General features: G+C 45.1%; 1 protein-coding gene across 1 annotated transcript in view; it reads right to left on the reverse strand.

Annotated features, from left to right (window-relative positions):
• Nucleotides 1-594: 594 nt before the first annotated feature.
• Nucleotides 595-27239, reverse strand: part of ATXN10 (ataxin 10) — a 90691-nt gene continuing 64046 nt past the window's right edge. Inside the window, exon 11 of the mRNA XM_069763309.1 lies at nt 595-1480. Within this exon, the coding sequence (XP_069619410.1) occupies nt 1299-1480 (182 nt within the window). The 3' untranslated portion in view covers nt 595-1298. The remainder of the gene's footprint in view (nt 1481-27239) is intronic.

The raw sequence follows: 27239 nt of genomic DNA on the forward strand, positions 1-27239 counted from the left end.
CAATAGCCAGTACATAGCAGGCAGCCTTTCTGGCGACTAATTACCCAGGGTGCAGTACCTAATCTGACCTGAGAGTAAGGGGGGCGCCAGAGAGCTGCAAGTGTTAAGTGGAACTGTAAGCGGGATATACATAAATCCCTGCAGTTCGTGGTATATAGAAAAGCAGTGGGATACCTAGAATAAGCCCCTGCTGTAAACTAAGAGGTCAATAGCCTTGTGTGTGGTTTTTTTCATCACATCGTGGAGTGGAGGGATAACTAAGATAAGCCCCCCTGCACATGTGATAGCCGTCTGTTGGTCTAAAGTCACCTCAATCCGTGACGTAGGGGTGACGGTCACGGTGTGAATCCTGACCCATTGGTGACAGCGGTCAGGGGAATCGTGACAGCTGGTAACATGGTTATTTGCTTCTTTACCCTCTGAGGAAGCGTTGGCGAAACACCCGTGAGGTTGAGGATACACAGCCCCTGCTACTCCATGGAGTCTCCGCGTCTGTATTGATTGTTACACTACTATTATGCATGTGGTTTGTTTCCGGTCTGTTCCCCATCTATCTTGTGTTTTTGTTATGAATTCATATTGTTCACTTCATTTATAATGAAATCATGCATTTTACTAGGGTCTAACTTTGCTCTTACATAATTAATTTTGCCACATCATTTACTATAAATTTTTATATTAGTTAATTGTCCTGAAAGAAAACAGAATTCATCCTGTATAATTCACATGAGGACCACCCTTCACCTTAAAGATCTATCAAACTGGGTCTTGAGTTGTATGAAACTACGAAAACATGGCTGATGTATTCTTGGTACAGCAAAACTCCAGCCATGGTCCATGGGCTATGTTTTCAGCTCCATTTAAATGCATGCAATATTAGTACCAGCCGCAGCTTGTGAAGTGGCGCCGTTTCAGGAAAAGACCACCAGAACTTTGGCTAGGCCGTCAACATGGGATTGGCGGGTGTTCAACTCTTGCCAGCACTGTACACACTGTAGAGGACATGGCAGTCATGAAGGCACCAATGATCCAGTAAGACAGCTTTTAGATGGTGGTCGTAAAAGGTGGACTCGCATCAATCCAATATTGATAGACCATAGTAAAAATAAGTCATTGGTCCTTAAGAAGAAGATAGCTGCCATATACAAGGTCAACGTTCTGGGCACGTAATAGCAAAGCAGTAGTCATGGACTTGTTAGATTTTACGTGATCCAGCCCAAAGAGGATCTTTTGCAGAATACAAGTCTTTCCGTAGACGTGTGCCCAATAGATCCGGCCAAATTCACGTGTCTGGCCATTTATTTCTTTTTAACAGACTTCAGAAGCAGTTTTCCATCTCGTTCCTCCAAGTGCAACCCCATACTTTCCAGAAGCGAGGTGTCGGCCAAGCCTTGACGCTCCATACTTGCGATCTGCTCCTGGTTCTTCTCGTTGTGTTCTGTAAGATTTCTGATGGCATAAACAGCCCACTGGTTGAGAACTGAGGTTCAGAGAGTTGAGGAACATACAAATAGTGAAGATCAAAACAAACCAGCTATGGAAACAGCCACCACCCAGTCAAACATGCAAGCATACATGGGAGAACATACAGGTCACGTCGACATATTCGGACAGAAGTTTGACCTTGTGCTTTGACTCGATGCCTTTAGCCAAGACTAACGTATCTTCTTTGAATTCTTTGAAAATCTCTTGTTTTCTCTGTTGTAAATCTAGCGGTGCTCAGAATGCTAAAGTCCCTGTATAACCCCACCCACACCACTGATTGGCTACTTTCTGTTTACAATGTGTATAGGCTAAAAGCAGCCCATCAGTGGGGGGATGGAAGCAGGAGGACTACGCAGCACGAGACACCCAGTCGTGTAATGATAATCTACAGCTGATAAAAACACTGATTTTATTGAAATGGCAACACAGATGCTAATAAGTGACATATCGCTGGAATCAGGCTCTCAGCTCCTACATCATACTGCTACAAAAGCAAAAACCTGCCGAATAGTGATTAGTGAACGTGCTCAGATAAGCTGTTATCCGAGCATGTTCGGGTGCAAGCCTAGTGTTTTCGGGAGGCTCGGAAAATATGGTGCGGGTATTGCCTAACAAACAGGCAACCTCTGAAAATATAGCACAAGTTTGATAGGTAAACAGCATAAAGAAAAAAAAGAATCAATACACCAAATGTACGTTTTTTTTGTCAGTGCAACATTACAACAAAATGCAATAAAAAGTGATCAAAACATCATGTCTGCCCCAAAATAGCATCAATAAAAGGGTCTGGTCAGGCCAGGGCGCAAAAAATAAGCCCTCACCCAAGCCCCAGATACCAAAAAATGAAAACCTTAAGGATTTCGGAATGTGGTGACTAAAGCAAAAAAAATTTTCCCCACAAAATTTCCATTTTTCTTTTTTTCAACACTTAACTGTTAAAAAAACCTCAAAACCCTATACGTTTGGGATCTGTGTACTCGTACTGACCTGGAGAATCATACTGCCAGGTCAGTTTTAAAATATAGTGAACATGGTAAACAGAAAATCCAGAAAAACTATTGCGGAATAACAATTTTTTTCTTGCAATTTCAAAGCACTTGAAAGGAAATTAAAAAAATAAAATAAAAAAAAAAAATCACCATATCATGAAGGAATTTAAAAAAACCTGCAAAAAGATAAAATACTATTAGATGCGCCCCCCATATTCACCTTTTAGCCTCAGGGTTTTGGAGCTCCACTTCCAGCCCTCTGCTTTACACAAGGAGCTTTCCCGAGTTGGCACGCCATTAAAACCGTGTGTAATAAGGGGTTGGCCGATTGCACATTTGGAAAACTAAACGAGCACCCTTCTCTGTCTATGCTTTGACCATGACAATAAGAGGAGCTGGCTTAGCTTCTGAAATGAACCAGTCAGTCCCTCACACAACACTGAAGAATTACCGACACAGAGAAGGGTTCTCGCGAACGAGTCAAGCCCTCACAAACAGAGCGGCCAAATCTGAGAATGTGGCCGAAAAGCTGAAGATCCCTTAAAATCTAATTATGAATACATCTAAAAATGGACCACACCTTTAAGTGTGAAGACCTAACGGTATCATCTGTCCCGCCTGTTTTCGAGATGTTCAATTTTCAATCCCTTTGGCTCAGCGGGGTCAACTTGTGTTTTCAGGACAAAATTCCACTAAAACTAGATGATGGACTATTTTAGATGGATATAAAGTTGGAACCAAAAGTTGCCGATTTCTATTTCTTAGATTTGTAACGAGCTTCTGTACAGTGGAAAATAATGGTAATTAAAAAGTTTGGAATTTGCCCCTCTTAAATGGGGAAAAAAATCCCTCGGAGAAAGTACTAAAATTACTTTCCATCAAGTTAAAAAAAGAAAGAAAAAAAAACTATAAAAGAATATACATGGCCTAAGGGGTAAAACAAAAAAAAAAGCAATAATGTATAATTAAAATTTCAACCATTTTTCTCCGAATGCTAACAAACGGCGACGTGTTGAAACAATGCGACCCGGGTTGAGCATGGGCCGTTGCTATCGAGGGGCCGTGTTTTGGTTGCTGTGAGAAGTTTAGAATTGTTAAGGGATTAAATGTTTATAAAAATGAAAGAGTTGTCTGCATTCTCGGCTCATTAAGCTTTCAACGACTTGACAGCTCCCCTGACTCATCCATATCTCCACACGGGGCCGATAAATCCCAGAAGGCTTATAAAACCAAGTAATCCCCAGATTTGTTATCAATAAAACGATTATCTGTGGAAGGAGGTTTACGTAGCTTTGTTAATAAAAAAAAATAAATATAGCGAAGGGCAAATCGTTTCGAAGAGGTTGTGGAATTTACACAATATCTAGAAATAATAGATGATGGATTTGGGAAGATATACATTTGCTTTGGCCAAGTTGAGCTGGTTGGGGCAAATGCATCCACCATGTGGCCCATGAAGGTGCCCAATACAGGGCCAGAAGGAGCAAGAACGTCTCAAAACCTTAGATGGTTTGATAATTCCTAAGAACGCCCGTTCCAGTTCATCACCCAATGGCTCAAGTAGGCCATCGAAGCATCACGGTTGGTAGAACATCGGCCCAAGTAAACATGGCATGCTGTACAGAGACCAAAAAGAGAGTTCCTATTAACGTGTTGACCCTTATGATTGGGCAGAAACAGTCTAGTCCCATCAAGGCTCACAACGCGTTTTGGAAATGACGGTGCACATGAAAATGTTGAAAATGGCGCTGCCCACACAAAGATGAAAAGTAAAAAAAAAAAAAAAACTAGTAAAGAATTTTGGAGCTAGACATGCTCATTCATCAGGCATTTGTTACACAACGCATTTTGGCCAGGTCTTGTTTCAAAGAAATGGATGGGAGTTTGTACTGGTCAATGATCTGGTCACCCATACTGGTCCTTTTGGGGATCTCATCGTGAATGCAATTTTGCCTACTTTGATGCCCAAATTCAGAGAAAGTGCCATTGTTTAATTGGACCCAACAGGTCTTTCAATATTTTGACAACAAGGTCCATCCTAACCTCAAGGTGTTATAGGCGGCATCTTTGGCCATTGTTGCTTAGTGAGTCTAGTAACTGAGTGGAACATGCCAATCAAACCATTAAAGGGACTGTAGAAAACATAGGTGCGCTGAGCCGTTGATGATTGTGCTGAGGACCAAGATTATCTGAAAGGAGACAACCCCTTTAACATAAGATATGAAGAGTGACCATGGCCAAATTACCAGATGGGAAGGGTTGTATATAACCTTTTCATAGATAGAGTAGGCATATGGTATATAAAATGTTGGACCTGGATCCTGGCAAATGCCCCATAAAAGGTCAGCCATGTCATAAAGGGGCGATCCAGAGGTATGTTGGTGGACCCTACAAACATGGCTGTTTGTACATCCATATTGGACTTTCTTGAGCATTATCTATCTATATGCTGAAGGGAGACACCAGTGTATCTACACCTGACGTAAGAGACCAAGTCAGGAAAATAGGCCCTGAGGAAGCTGCAATGGCAACCATGTCAGTAGTCGCCCAGTATTCCATGAAGAGACAGGCTGGAAAGAGCCAAAAAAAGATGGACCCAACAATTATTGAGAATTTTCCGATTTTAGGGAAACTTCGCTTTATCTGTATCCAATGCCATATACCCTAATAACGGCTTCAGTCAGGGGAGAAAAGGGGTAGGAAAGAGGGGGCGGTGAAGGTATAAGTGAGTCTTTCCCTTTAATTTTTGGTTTGCTTGGAGCGGCTACATAAATTTGATCTACATAGTGGAAGAACAAAGATCTAAAAATACAGAACTACAGCCCGAACATTTTCCTCTCCCTCTAATTATTTTGTCTATTTATTTTGTTATTGTTGGAGAAAAACTTCCTTCTTAAAAAATGAATATTTTCCTCGCTCGCGCTCCGCGCCTCCTGTTATTGTGTGGTATACGGACTCGGAAGGTTTCCTATAATATGGTACATTGTGTGATCTGTCCCCCTGCATGGGCTGGATGATGTGGTTAAATTGCCTTGTTTTTATAGCTTCCTGTAACAGACACTTAAGGGCCACGGGTCTAAAACTAAAAATACTACTATTGTATATAGATACTAATAAAAAAAAAAATTACATTTTGCATTTACAATGCTGAGATTAATGTGCTGACTGCAAAGTGCACCTCCTTTTAGTAAGATTATGCTACTGGATAACAGCAAAATACTTCTCCCTCCACATTACAGCTATATCCTTAAAAAGAGGCAGTTACAGATCAACTTCTATCCATATGCCTTATGTTGGCTGGTCCACTGCTGGAATTCCGAGCTGAGAAGCAAAGTAAGCAACGTCCATCACTCTGGGGGGTCTTGGTCTAATGATGTACTGTATAAACTGCCATACAAAAATATTGTAGTACCACATTTCGCCTGTAGTGGCCACTGTGCAGGAAAGCTCTCGACTGGCTGGAGTTTATCATGCCACTATCACGACGATCAGCAGATCACTATCCAGATTTCAATATAGAAAGGTGATTTTCGGTTCAACAAAAAATATTTTCAAAAATCAATAGGAGGAGGGTTTCCTGTTCAAGATCCTTATCTATAAGTCCAATAGAACATCTATCCCTCTGAAGCCACCAGGATATCCCTGTATTATGCTGTATTCCTAATGTTGGGGTTTCCTTTATTGCTTCCAGTGTTTTTTGTTTTTCTTTTTTTTGGTAAAACTGTTGGATTAGAAGTCTATAATATAAGTCTCAAAAAGGAACAATACTGTGTTATTCCTAGTAGGGGTGGAGCATGACACCATCAAATGTAGAAGTCATGCTCTGCCCCCATCTCATGATGCAGTGCACTCAGTTTTTTCTGGAGTGTTCTTTAAGACAACGAAAATACACTGCTCAAAAATAAAGGGAACACTAAAAATCCCACATCCTAGATATCACTGAATGAAATATTCCAGTTGTAAATGTTTATTCATTACATAGTGGAACGTGTTGAGAACAATAAAACCTAAAAATCACAACTAAATATCCCACGGAGGTCTGGAGTTGGAATGATGCTTAAAATCAAAGTGGAAAATGAAGTTAAAGGCAGATCCAACTTCAGTGGAAATGCCTCAAGACAAGGAAATGATGCTTAGCAGTGTGTGTGGCCTCCACGTGCCTGTATGACCTCCCTACAATGGCTGGGCATGCTACTGATGAGGCGGCGGATGGTCCCTGAGGGATCTCCTCCCAGACCTGGACTAAAGCATCCGCCAACTCCTGGACAGTCTGTGGAGCAATGTGACGTTGGTGGATGGTGTGAGACATGATGTCCCAGATGTGTTCAATCGGATTCAGGTCTGGGGAACAGGTGGGCCAGTCCATAGCTTCAATGCCTTTATCTTGCAGGAACTGCTGACACACTCCAGCCACATGAGATCTAGCATTGTCCTGCATTAGGAGGAACCTAGGGCCAACCACACCAGCATATGGTCTCACAAGGGGTCTGAGGGGGCGAGCACATGGAGGGCTGTGCGGCCCTCCAAAGAAATGCCACCACACACACCATTACTGACCCACTGCCAAACCGGTCATGCTGAAGGATGTTGCAGGCAGGCAGATCGCTGTCCGTAGCGTCTCCAGACTCTGCCACATGTGCTCAGTGTGAACCTGCTTTCATCTGTGAAGAGCACAGGGCGCCAGTGGTGAATTTGCCAATCCTGGTGTTCTGTGGCAAATGCCAAGTGTCCTGCACAGTGTTGAGCTGTGAGCACAACCCCCATCTGTGGACGTCGGGCACTCAGACCATCCTCATGGAGTCGGTTTCTAACTGTCTGTGCAGAAACACATTCACATTTGTGGCCTGCTGGAGGTCATTTTGCAGGGCTCTGGCAGTGCTCCTCCTGTTCCTCCTTGCAGAAAGGCTGAGGTAGCGGTCCTGCTGCTGGGTTGTTGCCCTCTTACAGTCCCCTCCACGTCTCCTGGTGTACTGGCCTGTCTTCTAGTAGTGCCTCCAGCCTCTGGACATTACCCTGACAGACACAGCAAACCTTCTTTTCTTGGCACAGCTCGCATTGATGTGCCATCCTGGATGAGCTGCACTACCTGAGCCACTTGTGTGGGTTGTAGAGGCCGCCTCTTGGTACCATGAGTGTGAAAGCACATCCAACATTCATAAGGGACAACACATCAGCAAGAAAGCATTGGTACTGAGATGTGGTCTGTGGTCCCCACCTGCAGAACCACTCCTTTATTGAGTGTCTTGATAATTGCCAGTAATTTCCATCTGTTGTCCATTCCATTTGCACAACAGCATGTGAAATTGATTGTCAATCAGTGTTGCTTCCTAAGTGGACAGTTTGATTTCACAGAAATTTGATTTACTTGGGAGTTATATTCTGTTGTTAAAGTGTTCCCTTTATTTTTTTGAGCAGTGCATTTTTGTATCTCCCGTTTTTTTGTCCCCTGGAAAACTCGGCACAAAATAGCACAGTCTGTCCATTATACGGCGAGGGGAAGTGTTCGACAGATCAACGAATCCACTTGGTAAGTGATAATGGAGAATGAATGAGTCACAGGCTTGGAGAAAACAGATCATGGAGGATAAATAGCTTTTCTTCTCCGACACCATCCACTCCTTGCATCTGAACACACATTTATAAGTCATTGTTGCCGGTGAGGGGGTTTTCTCGGCCAGTGGCACACTTAGCGCGGCTTTGGTCAATGAATTGTGATTGAGAGGACACAGCCGGCACTCACCCTTTATAACTTGTGACTCTCCGTGAGCAAGTTTCCTAGCGAAGAACAAATAGCTTGTACAGAGTTCTCACTGCCAGGAGATTTCGAGTTACTGAAGTCCCATAACAAGTGGATTACAACGAGTTTAGCTTCGATATTATACACTGGGCCGTATTCAAGTACGGCTCTCCACATGACAAAGAAGTGAAAGCTTTTTTGTGCTGCCTGCCCCGCTCTTATCTGTTTCACATGAAATAAAAGCTCGAAAGGGATGAACTTTTTTTTTTTACGAATGGCTCCGTAACTAATACCTATCAACAATTCAAGGGGACAATCCCTCATGGACACAAAAGAGACACAGTTAAGACCCCCAGCCATCTATGCTACAGAGAGGTTCTCAGCAATATTAATGACTAGCTCTAAATGAACCACAAAAAAAATAAAAAAGTATAATTTTCAGAAGCAGAAAAAAATGTAAAAAAACAAAACTTCATTCAACATAAACCAAACAAGAAAAATAAAATACTCAAAGTCCAAAAAATTCAACATAAAAATGCATTAAAATATGGACTTTGCAGAGTGGCGTGGTCGAAATGACCAGACTCAAGAAATTCACAGTGGTGGGTTCTGTGTTCACGTTTGTGATGAACGAGCACGCTAGAAAAATATGTTCGAGTCCCTGCGGCTGCATGTCTCACGGCTGTTAGGCAATCCCTGAATGTGTTGCGGCTGATGAACAGCCGCAGGGACTCGGACATATTTTTCAAGCACGCCGAAGACACTCTGTTAGCACATGAGCATGGTGAATATTAGAAACTTTGTAATAAACTGAAAAACAGTGCTTTTTTGTCCACTTAAGAGCCATTTCTTCTCCTCCTTCCTGCTAAAAACACCATTGACTTTAAAAAACAGCTAGAATCCTTGTTGGTTAATGACAGACCGCTATTATAGACTACGGAGAGGAGGAGAGAGGAGCAGAAAAAAAAGAAGCAAAGACAGAAACAGGCAGATTGTATTGTAGTAAGCACTTTAGCTTAACCCAGAGCTGGATTTACAGACACAGCAAAGTAGAGCTGTATAATAGCCTCCTTGCTGGTAAGCACATGCTCAGAAGCAGTAGTAACAATAAAAGCAAAAAATTCCTCTGTCTCAGTATGTTTAACAGTAAATATAATAGCAGCATGTCTCCACCCACTAGCTCAGAGACAAGTGAAAATTAGACAAAGCCTGCAGATGAAAAAAAAACTGTTGAAAAATGCAGGATGCAAATAAAATGTTCGAGAAATTGTAATATTTATCATGTTTTTCACACTTGTGGATTGTGGACCCACTGTGCAAACGAGCCAGGCTTACCCAGGAGGGGCGTGGAAAAAGCAGCTATATGGTCTTCACTAGAGCTTCTGATGGTGGAGTTAGGCATGCGATCCAAGTAGCCATCAGGTACTACTCCGGGGCTGACCCCAAGGGTCAGGATCACAGATTTAAGTCACTGGCAGGACACAACTTGGCTACTGGAATACCTGCCAGGAAGACTGAACTGGCTTCTGGTTTAGGTTCTGCAGGAGTTGTTTCAGGGACAAACGTCTCGGGTTTCAAGAACAGGATGAGGAATAGAATGAACGGATCCCGGAACAAGTACCAATTCAGGAGACCTGGCAACTGACAGTTGCACACCACCTTTAAGAATCAGGGAGCACGCACACTAGGCACTCCGCCGGGAGATCTGCTCTACATGTGCAGGCCCAAAGGAACAGGAAGCTACAGGAGGGAACAACAACACCGCCGCAGAGGCGGGGCGGTATGTCTGTATCCCTGTCAGGAAGAGGGAGACTGACCACACAGGGTCACCAGCATTGGAGTTACAGTACCCCCCAATTACGACCACTCTTCTTCAAGCCTGCAAGGAATCTTGGCAGAAGACTATTCTCCCAGGACCTCCTATCATCTCGTGGCCATGTTCTCTCCAGTCCACTGGGAAAAAGCTTTCACCTCTCACCTTCTTCCAGGCCAGGAAACCTCTCACCAAGTGGGCGTAGTTTCAGAGATCCTTGAACGTCTTTCCCTGCCCAGCATCACCAGCCACCATCTTGGAAGAATTGAAGACAAGTTGGGTTTTTTCCTCCTGGTTAATGGATCGGAACGATCTCAAAAGCACATTCGCCTTCACTGCCACTTGAGAATTGAAGGTACCCCTCTCAGGGTCTATCTTCAAACCGGTGTCCACGAAAATACATCCTTGAGATGAGGATCCTGGGAGCAGTTCTATAGATGAATCGCTTGGTCCGTATGGAGGCAACATCTCCGTGTCCTTCCTATTGCAGACGTCAGAGCATGACCAGTCAGTGAATGACAGACCTGGCGGAGAAGAAGGTGACACAACTGGACGTACAGGGACCAATCAGCTCTCGTTAACACAATTGTCCCCAACAAAGCACCTCACCGAATCTCCAGTCTAGAATGGGTTTATGAGTTCGCAGCCATGGAAGACCCAAGGGAAGTGGATATAACAGACCAGACAGCACATAGAAGGCGATCTTCTCCGTATGCAGAATTCCTATCCGGAGTAACCATCTGCTCGGTAACAACCTAAACAACTTCTGTTAGGGCCTTTCGATCAACTGAGGACACAATCAAAGGGCTCTGGAGATGTCAGACAGGAACCTGATACCAATCTACAATGGCTTGCTGAAAGAAATTTATTGTTGAACCGGAGTCAAGATAGGCTGTATCAACAAACCGGGTACCTCCCCATGATAAGGACACATTCAGAATCAAGAGGTATTGCTCGCACCTGAGTAGCTTCTACAGACCTTAGGGTACCGTCACACTATACGATTTACCTACGATCACGACCAGCGATACGATCTGGCCGTGATCGTTGGTAAGTTGTAGTGTGGTCGCTGGAGAGCTGTCACACAGACAGCTCTCCAGCGACCAACGATGCCGAGGTCCCCGGGTAACCATCGGGTTACTAAGCGCAGGGCCGCGCTTAGTAACCCGATGTTTACCCTGGTTACAAGCGAACGCATCGCTAGATCGGTGTCACACACACCGATCCAGCGATGACAGCGGGAGATCCAGCGACGAAAGAAAGTTCCAAACGATCTGCTACGACGTACGATTCTCAGCAGGATCCCTGATCGCTGCTGCGTGTCAGACACAGCGATATCGTATGGATATCGCTGGAACGTCACGAATCGTACCGTCGTAGCGACAAAAGTGGCACTGTGAGACGGTACCCTTAGGGATATCGCTGGAACGACGATATCGCTGTGTCTGACACGCAGCAGCGATCAGGGATCCTGCTGAGAATCATACGTCGTAGCAGATCGTTTGGAACTTTCTTTCGTCGCTGGATCTCCCGCTGTCATCGCTGGATCGGTGTGTGTGACACCGATCTAGCGATGCGTTCGCTTGTAACCAGGGTAAACATCGGGTTACTAAGCGCAGGACCGCGCTTAGTAACCCAATGTTTACCCTGGTTACCAGCGTAAATGTAAAAAAAAAAAAAAAAAAAACAGTACATACTTACCTTCCGGTGTCCGTCAGGTCCCTTGCCGTCTGCTTCCCGCACTCACTGACTGCCGGCCGTAAAGTGAAAGCAGAGCACAGCGGTGACGTCACCGCTGTGCTGTGCTTTCACTTTACGGCCGGCAGTCAGTGAGTGCGGGAAGCAGACGGCAAGGGACAGACACCGGAATGTAAGTATGTAGTGTTTGTTTTTTTACGCTGGTAACCAGGGTAAACATCGGGTTACTAAGCGCGGTTCTGCGCTTAGTAACCCGATGTTTACCCTGGTTACCTGGGGACCTCGGCATCGTTGGTCGCTGGAGAGCTGTCTGTGTGACAGCTCTCCAGCGACCACACTACGACTTACCAACGATCACGGCCAGGTCGTATCGCTGGTCGTGATCGTAGGTACATCGTATAGTGTGACGGTACCCTTAGGCTTTGGTGTTATTCAGACCTCTCAGGACAAGAAAGAATAAAATGTTTTGCGCTACTGCAGCAGTAGCACAATCTCTTAATGGCGTTCTGGCTGCCAGTCAGATAGCTTAACACGATCGACCTGACTGGGTTCAGTAAAGACCGCTGTCTCATAAGGATTGGGAACAAGTGGTCTCTGGAAGGGCAGAGTCAGACGTGACGGTCTCAATCGTCACCTCTATGGTCCGTCCCTGAAACCGAAGGTCGACCTGGATTGCCAATGAAATCAGGTCATCTAGAGTAGTAGGGATGTCCAGACCAGCCAACTAGTCTTTTATCCTTCTGGATAAACCCTTCCAGAAGGTGGCTACAAATGCTTCATCGGTACAACCAAGTTCGGAAGACAGGGTGCGAAACCGGATGGCATACTGGCTTACACACAGACGTCCCTGACGCAGTCTAAGACAGGAAGATGCAGCAGAAGACACATGACCCGGGTCATCGAAGACCTTATGGAAGGCCACCATGATGGCCTACAAATCCAAGATCACAGGGTCCCATCTCTCTCTCTCAAGAGGTTGAGCCATGCTAGGGTCTTTCCTGCTAGGGACATTAGGAATCCCATTTTACCCAAATTAAAAGGAAACAGATTGGCCAATAGTTCACAGTGCAGCGTGCACCGACTTAGGAGCCAACAGAACTGCTTAGTATCCCTGTCGTAACGTGGCGCATCATATAGATTAGGAATAGCTCCAGGAGCATAAGTTGCAGGTTGAGTAGTCACGGCTGCAGTTGCTGCAACTTGGGCTGAACTGGATGAAGCTGCCGACGTCAGGGCTTCCAAACGGGTATACATGGTCCGCAGATAGGACAGAATTTTTTCCTGCTGATGTTGCTTGCGGAACATCTCTTGGTACAACTCCAAATATGAGGGGGCATTGGGTTCAGTGGGGTCCACTGCCTGAGCAAACTGTCACATACGTGGATGGTGGACCCACTGTGTCACGAGCTGGGCTTACCCAGGTGGAGCGTGGCTAAGTGGCAACCTGGTCTTCGGTAGAACTCTTGATGGTGGAGTTAGACTTGTGCTGCAGGTAGCCGCCAGGTACCACTACTGGGCAGTTCCCGATACTGCAGCTGCTGACCCCAAGGGTCGGGATTGCAGACACGGATGCTGTAATACTAGCCAGGAAGAAAGTTTCAGGTACTGCTGGAGCAGCTTCAGGGAAGGCAACTCTGGTTTCAACAACAGGAATACACAAAATGGATCACACAAACAAGTACCAATTAAGACAACACAGGGGACCTGGAAGCTGACTAGTTGAACAACACTGAATCAAGGTGGGATGCGTTGCTCAGGCACCTCTTTAGGGGTGCCCTATATACCAGATGCCTCCCAGCTATTGGCTGGGGGCATTTCCAAAGTGCAGGCGCTGCTCCTTTATTAATCAGGGGGCTCGCCGCCAGGAGACCTGCATGGAGTGCGAAAGCCTAGAGGAACAGGGAACAGGGACAATGCCGCGTGGCCGAGATGGCGAGTACATCAGCATCCCTGCCGGGAGAAAGGAGAGAGACCACACAGGGATGCCGGTATTGGAGTTACAATGTTCATACACAACTAGTATTGGAAAGTTTCTTCAAATATACATCTCAAAAAAGGATATTCATTTCAAAGCCACTCCTGAAACGTACGCAATGCTGTTAAAGGGTTATGCTCTCTTTTTCAAGTTTCTTTTTCTCGATCAAACAACTTGACAAGGTACTGCAGCTTTCACCATTCATGAAGTTCTGAGCCGCGTAGCTGTAAATTCGGCTTTACAAGAAAATAAAATCGGTATCTGTGTACACATGTCTCTTCCTCTCTCTCAGCCCTATTTCACCCTCCAGAGACTTCAATGGGCAGCTGCAATCTGATCCCTTAGTAAGTTGGCAGTCAACTTGTATGGGACAAAATGGGTTTTACCAGTTTCTCGTAGTGAATGTTGAGTTCAGGAGGAAGTGGCTCATAGGAGGGAAAAAGGGAAAAAAAATTCTGCAGCCAACATGATCTTGGCTCCTTCAGGGGCACCAAATCAGCTGTATGTTTTGCCATAGTGCATATGCCCTTGAGGTGAACTGTTCCCCAGAATTCCAAAAATATCTTAGTTGGATCATGATACCTCTACTCAGTGGTCAGTTACACTCAATAGTCCTGTATCGCTATAGTGGCCCAGGAAAGCATCATCTTCAGGCTACAACCAAATCGGCTTTTCCCAGTAGTAAAATCGGAACAAGAACAACAATGAAGAAAACCACAAACTTTTGTTCCTTTGCATTTCAAAAAAGTTCTGCACCGCCAAACAAGTCGATTTGGGTTTGACTCTACATTTATCATGACACAGAATCAGAAGATTTGGTTCACTCAGTCTTATAATAAAGTCAATTTGTGGATTAAAATGATGTTTAATGACTAGCTAACCATTACCGTACGCTGTGGACTTCCAGCCCAGTTTGTGGTTCTGTTTGAAAGTCAATTGGTGGCCTCGTAAAGACTCGAGCGAAGGGTCGCCCACATCACACAGATGCCGTGCATAATTGGCATGGGATACTTTTTTATTTTTGTTTTAGATCTACAATGCCAAAACGGGGACTGCGATTTAACAATGCGTCGTACGGTATTTGGAGAGAATTCGATATGTGTTCCCCAACTGAAAAAAAAAAAAAACAGGTGCTACAGATCTATTTTTTTTTTTTTAAACAAAAAACATGAGCTGTTTTAAGAGTGGCACTAGAAATGGTGTCAGAATATCAATGAAGACCACTTCTCTGGCATAGATCATGAATGGTCTTCTCAAAGAGGTTTCGATGATGGATTAACCATTTCTTCATATCCGTAAACTGGCAGCTGTTCTCCAGAACAATGGCACAGTGGTGGGGTTGTTGCAAATCCAGCTTCTTAAAAGGACAATGATGCTAAGTTCAGGGAATTTGGTGTTGGAAAAAGTACCGTATTAAAAACAACTCTGCAAGAGGGCAAAAATGTCCAATTCGTACCATTACTATTACGCAGTGCCTTGGGACTGTGGGCGCTAACCAGATCTCTAGAACTAGGGGCGCCCTAGTATATCCCTGTCACCCGAATTACTCATAAAGATGGAGACGTCGGGTTCACGTGCCTTGCTATGCTTCAACTGTGAACTGTCCACTCACCCACCCAGGGGAGGTGGGAAGCCGAAGAGTATAGGATAATACCTTATCAGACAAACAAGGAAAGACGAACAGGGATAAAAGAAAATACCAATCATACAAAATACACTCACCAACAGAGTGGAACACAGGGGAGTTAAAAAAAGGAGAAACCAAATAGGAGAGGATGAGGATGTGTGCACAAATAAAACTCCAAACAAATCTCAAAACGCCAACTCCAACCACAGACTACACCTCCAACTGCAAACCAGGCAGTAAGAACTTACACTAGCAATTTGTAAAGTGCCAGAGGTGAGCATATATAGCAGTGGGGAGTGACCAACACTGAACAGCTGAGAATCCAGGTAGGAAAGCTCCAGGAGCTTCAATTAAACAGATTAACCTTTGCACTGCCAGCAAAGAAAAACCTGCACTGTTTAATAAGATCGTGAAGTACTTTTAACCAGTGCAGGAGTTCGTGAAACCATACGCCGCGATCTTCTGGCCCCTCTCTGTTGCGGTATCCCCGTGAGAAGTACACCACCATCATGCTGTATTTTTCCGATTCCTTTGTTATTGACACAGTTTCTATGCTTGACCAAGTAGCTTGCTCTTCAGCAAGCTCTGACCTCTACCTGAATATAACTACTGACCAAAATACTGGCAAGGGGAGCTGCTCGTCACTCCGCAAGCGCGGGGAGCTACTCAACATTGCGCAAGCGCGAGATTTTAGAGAAGATTCCCAAGACATCCACGCACTCCAGAAAGTCAATTAGAGTGAGTTGGTGTTGACAAAACCGGTGACTGAAAGAAAAATGAAGCCCACACCTATGACTGAAAGAGAAGGTGCTATATAACTATACAAAGTGATTTTTGGGGACGATTACGGCGCCGTTTTGATTGAAAAAACAAAGTGTTAGTGATGCACACTGCATCACTGACAACACACACGGGACAGTTTTAGTTGCTAAAAACGACATGACCGATTCCCTTTAAGGGTAGTTAATAAATCAGAGGTAAGTAACGACCTTTCAAAAAGGAAAAAAAAAAAAAAAATCTCAAAGCTGTTCCACGCAACGTACGAAGTGCATAGATTTGTAGGACGAGACCCTCGAATGTTTGCGCCAGGCAAGAGTTAACGAGCCATCCTGCTGATGTTATCTTATTCTCGGTTGGACAATGTATCCCACTTTTTTTTTTACAGTGCGGTGACCGAAATGATATACATTAAGCCTCCGTAAAGCTCTGATGTGGTGATTCGTATTGCTGTAGTGCATGCATCTGTGGTGACCAGACCACCTACCGGGAACGCCAGAATAACCTCTGTGTGGGCATCGCACATGCGGATATATATATGTTGAATCACACGTAATAGCTCATCGGCACTGGACGTTCTTCGTAACCATACAGAGGAATTAAAGACGCATTATCCAAACAGTTAGAAGGTTACGTCATCTTTCAGTTCCCACCACAAAGTCCACAACCGCTCACCAGTCCCAACCGATGCTCAAAACACCTGCAGAAGCTCATGGAGGTCTCCTCCAATGTCTGTACTCATTCCATGAAACGAGGAACTTTCTTGTTCCTCGTTAAGGTGGAATCTAAAGTCTAGCACCATCGGGACTGATTGGGCAACCTCAAAGTACTGTTAACACCCAATTGTCAATTTATACATTTCCAAGAGGAACAACACACAAAAAATAGTTCTAAAGTAGGATATTACAATACTGATTTTTCATGAAAAATACAACTATTTTCTAACAGACACGTAGGAAAGCTTTTAGGTCCACTTTGAAGGGGACTTGTGAGCTCCGCTATGCGGTTCAGCAAAGGCATCTTTGTCATAGTCCTGGCAAGTCTTTTTTTCTACCAAAAACTTTTATTCCCCATGGAAATAATGAAATGAGAATTTTGATGCGTCCTTCCTCTGTTATCCTTCCTAGAACTGTTTGAATAATTAGACAACTGGGGGGTGTCATTCTCCTTGTAAACGGGTCACATCCGTACACATGTAATTCTGTTCGCTGTGTTGACAGTGTTTATTGCCATTTTTAACGTCGTTTACAGATATGAAAGAGGAATTACAGAAGAAAGGAAAAATGTAAAAGTTTAAAAAAGAAAGAAAAGAATAAAGAAGAAAACAGAATCAAAAAGAAAAACAAAAAAATAGACAAAAAAAAAAGAATAAAAATAAAAAATAAAGAAGAAGAAAACAAGTAAGAATACAAAATAAAAGAAACAGACAAAATAAGGAAAAGAAGAAAAACTGGACGTTAGGAACGAGGACAGAAGTGCTTTAACCCATTAAAATCTTTTGCAAAGAATAACCAAAACAACAAAGAATATATAATATTGTGATGGAATTCAAAAGTATAATAAAACATTAAAATAATCAAAAGACAAAAAAAAATGTAAAAAGAAGATAAGATTCTCTGTCTCCAAGCATTGCTTTTCCACCCTCAATCCTAGATTTTTTTTCTGCTGGGGTCTGCAGTCTCCGTGCCAAAAAAGTAACAGGATTAGAAAAAAAATAAATAAAAATAAAATAAATACAGCGGGTCCTCATATTGTCTTTCCTGGCATCGTGCGGAGACAAAATGCCATTGTTGTAGACCAGAGCAACTGGATTTGGGTTTGCTTTAGCCATAGGTTTTCCTAAACCATAATTATACGGGCAGCTGCCAGAGAGGCAGAAGTATTTAGAAGCTACCTCACAGTAGATTTTTGGGATTTGCTCAGAAATAAAAGAACCAGAAATTGTATCAGGACAAGAGTTTGTATTCACTATATATCCGTACACGTCTGGTATGTAAACAGCTTGATGACTGACCACACGGGAAATAAACAGCCAAACCAGAAGCAGGTAATGCTCCAGCCAGTCCCGGATTATGTGTAAATACAGCCTGGAGACGCGGAAGATGACGTACGGTATATACAGGATTTTAGAAAAATTACAGTTTTCATCTAGAAATAGCGCCACTCTGGTCTGCAGGCTGTATTCGGTATTGTATCTCCAAGTGAATAATTAAATAAAAAGAGGCCAAGCTTGACATGTCTTACTTCTCTCTTCATCGAGTTCAACCTAATCCCTTAGTCATAATGGGGGATGAATGCCGTGCCCGTTACAGATCCTACAGGTCCTGTAATCTGCTATCACCCAGAAAGTGCTGGTAGTTGGGAACCCTATCAGCAGTAGATTACAGAGTTTGATAATTCCATAATTTTTCTTTTGCACTGTAAGAACCTGACATAACATAATTTACTTCTCTCCTCAATGAGAAAGTATTTATGGAGGACAAGTGCGGTGCCCATTACAGATCCCTCCAAGTCGTGTAATCTGCTTCCACCCAGAAAGTGCTGGTAGTCATGCACCCCAACAATAGTGGATGCCAGAGCTTGACAATTATCCCCACATCTTTCTCTTGCATGCTATGTCCTGTAAATAACACCATTTCCCTTCTCAAAAATGCCTCCCTGATCCCTTAGACTGCATGATTATCGAGAAGGAGCATTCGTATGAACACTCTTTTCCCCATAATTAATAAAGAACAAACAAACTTGCTTGTTGGCTGAAATGATCATTTGGCTTTCTTAAAAAATATATTTCTCATCATCCTCGGTAGCACATCGTCCTAGGTAAAAAATATCCGCATAGTACGATCTATTACTGATTAAACTGTGTAGTCAGCATGTTTAAACATGTCTTATGTAGCCAATCCATAGTTGTTTATGGTTGAGGGTTGGCCAGTGTAAACGAAACCCTTAATTTTATAGGTCTAATTAATGGAGGAGGAGTGCAGTGCCTGTTACAGATCCTGTAGGTCCTGTAATCTGCTTCCACCCAGAAAATGCTGGTACTAGTGCACCTTATCAATAGAGTTGAGCGACCTTGACCTTTTTAGAGTCGAGCCGGGTTTTGCGAAACCCGACTATGTCCAAAGTCGGGTCGAGTGAAATCGGCCGATTATGACGTAAAGTCGGGATCGACCGAAACACGAAACCCAATGCAAGTCAATGGGGCAGCATAGTCGGCAGTGAGTGGGGGCCAGGAAAACACCTAGAGTGCCCATTTTAATGTCAAAACCATCCATTCTTCTTAATGAAGCTTGTCAAGCGTAATTTACCTTATAATAATTGGAAGGCATTTGAAATTGGGGGTCATTTGGCTAAAGTTGTGGGGGGTAGGGCTGGTTCAAGTAATTAGTGGGCCCAGGAAATCTGGACCACGTCACGGCAGTGGAGCAGGGAGAGGTAAGTATTTCAACTTTGCAAGTGCTGTGAACCTGAGCAAGCAGGGGGGGCCCACTCGTTGGCATTGGCACTGGCACAGGGCCCCTCAAAGTACAGCGGTGTGTTTGCACGGCGGGGGCGCCTCCCACCGGCAGCAACACTTTTGCGTACTATGAGAGGCCCTGTGCCAGTGACGTCGCCAACTAGTATTCCTCCCCCCACCTGATGAAGGAACCTGCACTTTCATCTGCACCTTCCTCTTTGTCCCCGTGTAAGGTGGTATGGTATGCGGGAAGAGCAACCTGACTTTCAGCAGGGTCACAATGTTGTTGTGTAGCGTGCACGGGGAATGTTGCGTTATGGGTCAATGTACCAGCAGACTCATCTATCACTGGCTGGGCAATGGGCACGATGAAGTGGAAACACAGATATAGGCCCAAAGAAGAAAGTGGGCTAAATGCAGTTCAAAATTGGTAACACAGGAATAACCAGGGGGCATTGCAGTGGAGGACAACTGGAATGAGAGGCTGACACAGAGAGTAGGGCCAAATCAGTAAGTAGTCGAAATGCAGTTCAAAATTGGCAACCGTAGTAAATAGGCGGCACAGCTTTGTTCAGTGGAGGAGAACAGCAAGGAGTGGCAGACACCGATAGTAGGCCCCAACCCAACTAGTAGGCCAAATGCAGTCTAACATTAACAACTACTTAACGAGAGGCTGAAAATGGTATTTCAGGACAGGAAACCAGGAGAACAGCAAGGAGTGGCAGACACCGATAGTAGGCCCCAAACCAACTAGTACGCCAAATGCAGTTGTTCCATTTAACCACAATTTAATGAGAGCCTGAAGATAGAAGCTCAGGAAAGGCAACCTGGGGAACACCTTGGAGTGTAACACACCATCTCTCTCCACCCCATACCCATTTTGTAGGCCTAATGCTGTGTACTTTTCTACAACTACTAAACGAGAGTCGGAAGACCGAAGCAATGGCAAGGAAACCTGGGGAACACCTTGGAGTGTAACACACCATCTCTCTCCACCCCATACCCAATTTGTAGGCCTAATGCAGCCTACTTTCCGACACCTACTAAACGAGAGCATGAAGATCGAAGCTCAGGAAAGGCAACCTGGGGAACACCTTGGAGTGTAACACACCATCTCTCTCCACCCCATACCCATTTTGTAGGCCTAATGCTGTGTACTTTTCCACCAACTACTAAACGAGAGCCGGAAGATCGAAGCTCATGAAAGGCAACCCGGGGAACACCTTGGAGTGTAACACAACCTCTCTCTACACCACGAAAGGGCTGATTCTTAGGAAGGAAGGCTGTTGTAAATAAGCATTGCGCGTCCGAGGGTGATTATATTCTTATTCGGTATCTACTCACCCTCGGACGCGCCATGCTTCTTGATTTGTAATTAATGTTTATTTGCAATGTGCTTTTGACTTACTCAATTATTTTTTTAATTATTGATTTTATTAAATTAATAGTTTAACATCTTATTGGAAATAATTTAAAGGAGACGCGACAGGACAACACTCGGTGGATGCCATATCTGTGTTAACAACTCCAAAAAACTTTCAGTTAACTTCTTGCAGGAGAAAGAAATTGTAGCTGTTGGACCTTTGTAGTACAGTTCCAGATATTTGTTGTGTGTTTGTTTTGATTGTTAAAATGTCTGCATTTGAGATCTCAACACGATCTTATTTTTTATAATCAAATTAATTTTTTAAATATTTTATTAGGTTGGTTCAAGGGGTACACGGGCCGCAGTAGACAGGTCAGTGGAGGCCTAGTGGAAGGAGGGACCGCAGATGCGCCACTGTTTCACCCATACACAATTAGTAGGCCTAATGCAGCGTAGTTTCCAACAGCTACTAAACGAGAGCCGGAAGATCGAAGCTCAGGAAAGGCAACCTGGGGAACACCTTGGAGTGTAACACAACCTCTCTCTACACCACGGAAGGGCTGATTCTTAGGAAGGAAGGCTGTTGTAAATAAGCATTGCGCGTCCGAGGGTGATTATATTCTTATTCGGTATCTACTCACCCTCGGACGCGCCATGCTTCTTGATTTGTAATTAATGTTTATTTGCAATGTGCTTTTGACTTACTCAATTATTTTTTTAATTATTGATTTTATTAAATTAATAGTTTAACATCTTATTGGAAATAATTTAAAGGAGACGCGACAGGACAACACTCGGTGGATGCCATATCTGTGTTAACAACTCCAAAAAACTTTCAGTTAACTTCTTGCAGGAGAAAGAAATTGTAGCTGTTGGACCTTTGTAGTACAGTTCCAGATATTTGTTGTGTGTTTGTTTTGATTGTTAAAATGTCTGCATTTGAGATCTCAACACGATCTTATTTTTTATAATCAAATTAATTTTTTTTATATTTAATGATGTTGGTTCAAGGGGTACACGGGCAGCAATAGACAGGTCAGTGGAGGCCTAGTGGAAGGAGTGACGGCAGACAGGCATCAAAGGCCTAACATTGGGCTGGCTGTAGGCAAGTTAAAATTGGTTCCAGGGGAACACGGCCATCAGTGGCCTGGTCAGTGTAGTTGTAGTTGAAAGAACGGGACGCAGACAGGCTTCGAAGGCCTAACATAACAAACTTGGGCTGGCTGTAGGCACTTTTAAATTTGTTCCAGGGGTACATGGGCAGCAGTGTATGGTCAGTGGAAGTCTAGTGGAAGGAGTGACCGCAGACAGGCTTCCAAGGCCTAACATAACAAACTTGGGCTGGCTGTAGGCACTTTTAAATTGGTTCCAGGGGTACACGGGCAGCAGTGGTCTGGTCAGTGGAAGTCTAGTGGAAGGAGTGACCGCAGACAGGCTTCCAAGGCCTAACATAACAAACTTGGGCTGGCTGTAGGCACTTTTAAATTGGTTCCAGGGGTACACGGGCAGCAGTGGTCTGGTCTGTGGAAGTCTAGTGGAAGGAGTGACCGCAGACAGGCTTCGAAGGCCTAACATAACAAACTTGGGCTGGCTGTAGGCACTTTTAAATTGGTTCCAGGGGTACACGGGCAGCAGTGGTCTGGTCAGTGGAAGTCTAGTGGAAGGAGTGACCGCAGACAGGCTTCCAAGGCCTAACATAACAAACTTGGGCTGGCTGTAGGCACTTTTAAATTGGTTGCAGGGGTACACGGGCAGCAGTGGTCTGGTCAGTGGAAGTCTAGTGGAAGGAGTGACCGCAGACAGGCTTCGAAGGCCTAACATAACAAAATTGGGCTGACTGTAGGCACTTTTAAATTGGTTCCAGGGTAACACGGCCAGCAGTGGCCTGGTCAGTGTAGTAGTTGTAGAAAGAAGGGACCGCAGACAGGCTTCGAAGGCCTAACATAACAAAAATGTCAAAACAATGGTATTGTCAGTGCCAGGCATTGAAGGATGTCAGCGCCTAGACTACACATTGGTGAAGCTGTGAGAGATAATTTTGCTAGTGGTAGAGCACTGTTTGAGCTGGGGGGGGGAACTGTCTTGTGGCCGGCGGTACAGGCACAGGGCCCCTCATATTACAACGGTGTGTCTGACGTTGGGTGCGCACCACCACCGCCAGAGACACTTTATTGTACTATGAGGGACCCAGTGGCAGTGCCGTCGACCAAAAGCGGCCACACCCACCTCTTCAGACAAACAGCACTCTCAAGGGTCCAAGCGCAAAGTGGCGATAGCACGGCCCCGTGTGGGGAGTTTGGCCATTTCGTGAGGTGGAAACATGTCGTATGCTGGACAATCAGGTGAAGAAAATTACGAGATTGGAAAAGTCATTCAGAATAGTCCACAGGCAAGACCTTTTCATAGGAAAGCTAGGTGTCAGCCGGGCAGGGTGGGGCAAAAGATTTTGAAATCCAGTTGTGGTTCATTTTAATGAAGGTTAGATCATCTACATTTTGGGTAGCCAGACGAGTCCTTTTTTCTGTTAGTATTGAACCTGCAGCACTGAATACTCTTTCTGATAGGACACTAGCTGCCGGGCAAGCAAGCTCCTGCAATGCATATTCTGCCAATTCTGGCCAGGTGTCTAATTTGGATGCCCAGTAATCAAATGGGAATGACGGTTGAGGGAGAACGTCGATAAGGGATGAAAAATATTTTGTAACCATACTGGACAAATGTTGTCTCCTGTCACTTTGAATTGATGCTGCAGTACCTGTCCTGTCTGCGGTCATAGAAAAATCACTCCACAACCTGGTCAGAAAACCCCTCTGGCCAACGCCACTTCTGATTTCTGCCCCTCTAACACCTCTGGTCTGCTGGCCCCTGGAGCTCGTGTGAGAACGATCACGGGCGCTGTGTGCAGGGAATGCCAGAAGCAAACGGTCAACAAGAGTTGATTGTTTTGTTGCTAATATTAGTTCCAAGTTCTCATGTGGCATAATATTTTGCAATTTGCCTTTATAGCGAGGATCAAGGAGGCAGGCCAACCAGTAATCGTCATCGTTCATCATTTTTGTAATGCGTGTGTCCCTTTTGAGGATACGCAAGGCATAATCCGCCATGTGGGCCAAAGTTCCCGTTGTCAAATCTGCGGTTGTGCTTGGTTGAGGGGCAGTTGCAGGCAAATCTACGTCACTTGTGTCCCTCAAAAAACCAGAACCCGGCCTTGCCACGCCACCAATTTCCCGTGCCCCCGGGAAAGCTTCCTCATTAAAAATATACTCATCCCCATCATCCTCCTCATCCTCCACCTCCTCTTCGCCCGGTACCTCGTCATGTACACTGCCCTGACCAGACAATCGCTGACTGTCATCAAGGCTTTCCTCTTCCTCTGGTGCAGACGCCTGATCCTTTATGTGCGTCAAACTTTGCATCAGCAGACGCATTAGGGGGATGCTCATGCTTATTATGGCGTTGTCTGCACTAACCAGCCGTGTGCATTCCTCAAAACACTGAAGGACTTGACACATGTCTTGAATCTTCGACCACTGCACACCTGACAACTCCATGTCTGCCATCCTACTGCCTGCCCGTGTATGTGTATCCTCCCACAAAAACATAACAGCCCGCCTCTGTTCGCACAGTCTCTGAAGCATGTGCAGTGTTGAGTTCCACCTTGTTGCAACGTCTATGATTAGGCGATGCTGGGGAAGGTTCAAAGAACGCTGATAGGTCTGCATACGGCTGGAGTGTACAGGCGAACGGCGGATATGTGCGCAAAGTCCACGCACTTTGAGGAGCAGGTCGGATAACCCCGGATAACTTTTCAGGAAGCACTGCACCACCAGGTTTAAGGTGTGAGCCAGGCAAGGAATGTGTTTCAGTTGGGAAAGGGAGATGGCAGCCATGAAATTCCTTCCGTTATCACTCACTACCTTGCCTGCCTCAAGATCTACAGTGCCCAGCCACGACTGCGTTTCTTGCTGCAAGAACACGGACAGAACTTCCGCGGTGTGTCTATTGTCGCCCAAACACTTCATAGCCAATACAGCCTGCTGACGTATGCCAGTAGCTGCCCCATAATGGGAGACCTGGTGTGCAACAGTGGCAGGTGCGGATGGAGTGTTTGTGCGACTGCGGTCTGTGGACGAGCTCTTGCTTCTGCAGGAGGACGAGGAGGAGGAGGAGGAGGAGGAGGGGGTGCGAACGGCTACAGACAACTGTTTACTAGACCGTGGGCTAGGCAGAACTGTCCCAAACTTGCTGTCCCCTGTGGACCCTGAATCCACCACATTTACCCAGTGTGCCGTGATGGACACGTAACGTCCCTGGCCATGCCTACTGGTCCATGCATCTGTTGTCAGGTGCACCTTTGTGCTCACAGATTGCCTGAGTGCATGGACGATGCGCTCTTTAACATGCTGGTGGAGGGCTGGGATGGCTTTTCTGGAAAAAAAGTGTCGACTGGGTAGCTCGTAGCGTGGTACAGCGTAGTCCATCAGGTCTTTGAAAGCTTCGCTTTCAACTAACCGGTAGGGCATCATCTCTAACGAGATTAGTCTAGCTATGTGGGCGTTCAAACCCTGTGTACGCGGATGCGAGGCTAAGTATTTCCTTTTTCTAACCATAGTCTCATGTAGGGTGAGCTGGACTGGAGAGCGGGAGATCGTGGAACTAGCGGGGGTGCCGGTGGACATGGCAGACTGAGAGACGGTGGGAGATGGTATTGTTGCCGCCGGTGCCCTAGATGCAGTGTTTCCTACTACGAAACTGGTGATTCCCTGACCCTGACTGCTTTGGCCTGGCAAAGATACCTGCACAGATACAGCAGGTGGTGCGCTAAATGGTGGTCCTACACTGCCGGAAGGGATGTTGCGTTGATGACTAGCTTCATTGGCCGAGGGTGCAACAACCTTAAGGGACGTTTGGTAGTTAGTCCAAGCTTTCAAATGCATGGTGGTTAAATGTCTATGCATGCAACTAGTATTGAGACTTTTCAGATTCTGACCTCTGCTTAAGGAAGTAGAACATTTTTGACAGATGACTTTGCGCTGATCAATTGGATGTTGTTTAAAAAAATGCCAGACTGCACTCTTTCTAGCATCGGATACCTTTTCAGGCATTGCAGACTGAGCTTTAACCGGATGGCCACGCTGTCCTCCACCAGGTTTTGGCTTTGCCACGCGTTTTGGGCAAGATACGGGCCCGGCAGATGGAACCTGTGGCGATGTTGATGCCTGCTGCGGCCCCTCCTCCTCCTCTGCTTCAGAACTGCTGCCGCCTGCACCCTGTTCCCCCAATGGCTGCCAATCGGGGTCAAGAACTGGGTCATCTAATAACTCTTCTTGTACCTCCTGCGCAACTTCGTCTGTGTCACCGTGTCGTTCGGTGGTATAGCGTTCGTGATGGGGCAACATAGTCTCATCAGGGTCTGATTCTTGATCAGCACCCTGCGAGGGCAATGTTGTGGTCTGAGTCAAAGGACCAGCATAGTAGTCTGGCTGTGGCTGTGCGTCAGTGCACTCCATGTCAGATTCAATTTGTAATGGGCATGGACTGTTAACTGCTTCACTTTCTAAGCCAGGGACGGTATGTGTAAAGAGCTCCATGGAGTAACCCGTTGTGTCGCCTGCTGCATTCTTCTCTGTTGTTGTTTTTGCTGAAGAGGACAAGGAAGTGACTTGTCCCTGACCGTGAACATCCACTAACGACGCGCTGCTTTTACTTTTACCAGTTTCACGAGATGAGGCAAAAGAGCTAGAGGCTGAGTCAGCAAGATAAGCCAAAACTTGCTCTTGCTGCTCCGGCTTTAAAAGCGGTTTTCCTAATCCCAGAAAAGGGAGCGTTCGAGGCCTTGTGTAGCCGGACGACGAACCTGGCTCCACAGCTCCAGACTTAGGTGCAATATTTTTTTCCCCACGACCACCTGATGCTCCACCACTAACACTACCCTCATTACCAGCTGACAATGAACGCCCCCGGCCACGACCTCTTCCACTAGACTTCCTCATTGTTTTAAAAACGTAACCAAACTAACGTTATTTGTTGCAGTCACACAACTTACACGGTGAGCTATAACTTCAGTATGATTTAGCTACCCCTTTACAGGTTGGTGAGACCACAGCGAAAATCAGGCCCAATGTTACACACTCTTTTTTTGGTGGCTGCAAATTAGAGAGATGCCCCACACGCAGGACTGTCACTGAAGCACAAATGTTAATATTAATGTCACACTATTATTTTTTTTTTATTTTTATTTTTTTCAGGAACACTTTAGAAACCCCCCCCAAAAAAAAAATAGATTTTTGCAGGGAGAATTTAGAAAACAAATGT

Source organism: Ranitomeya imitator, chromosome 4, assembly GCF_032444005.1.
Source record: "Ranitomeya imitator isolate aRanImi1 chromosome 4, aRanImi1.pri, whole genome shotgun sequence".
NCBI lineage: Eukaryota > Metazoa > Chordata > Amphibia > Anura > Dendrobatidae > Ranitomeya > Ranitomeya imitator.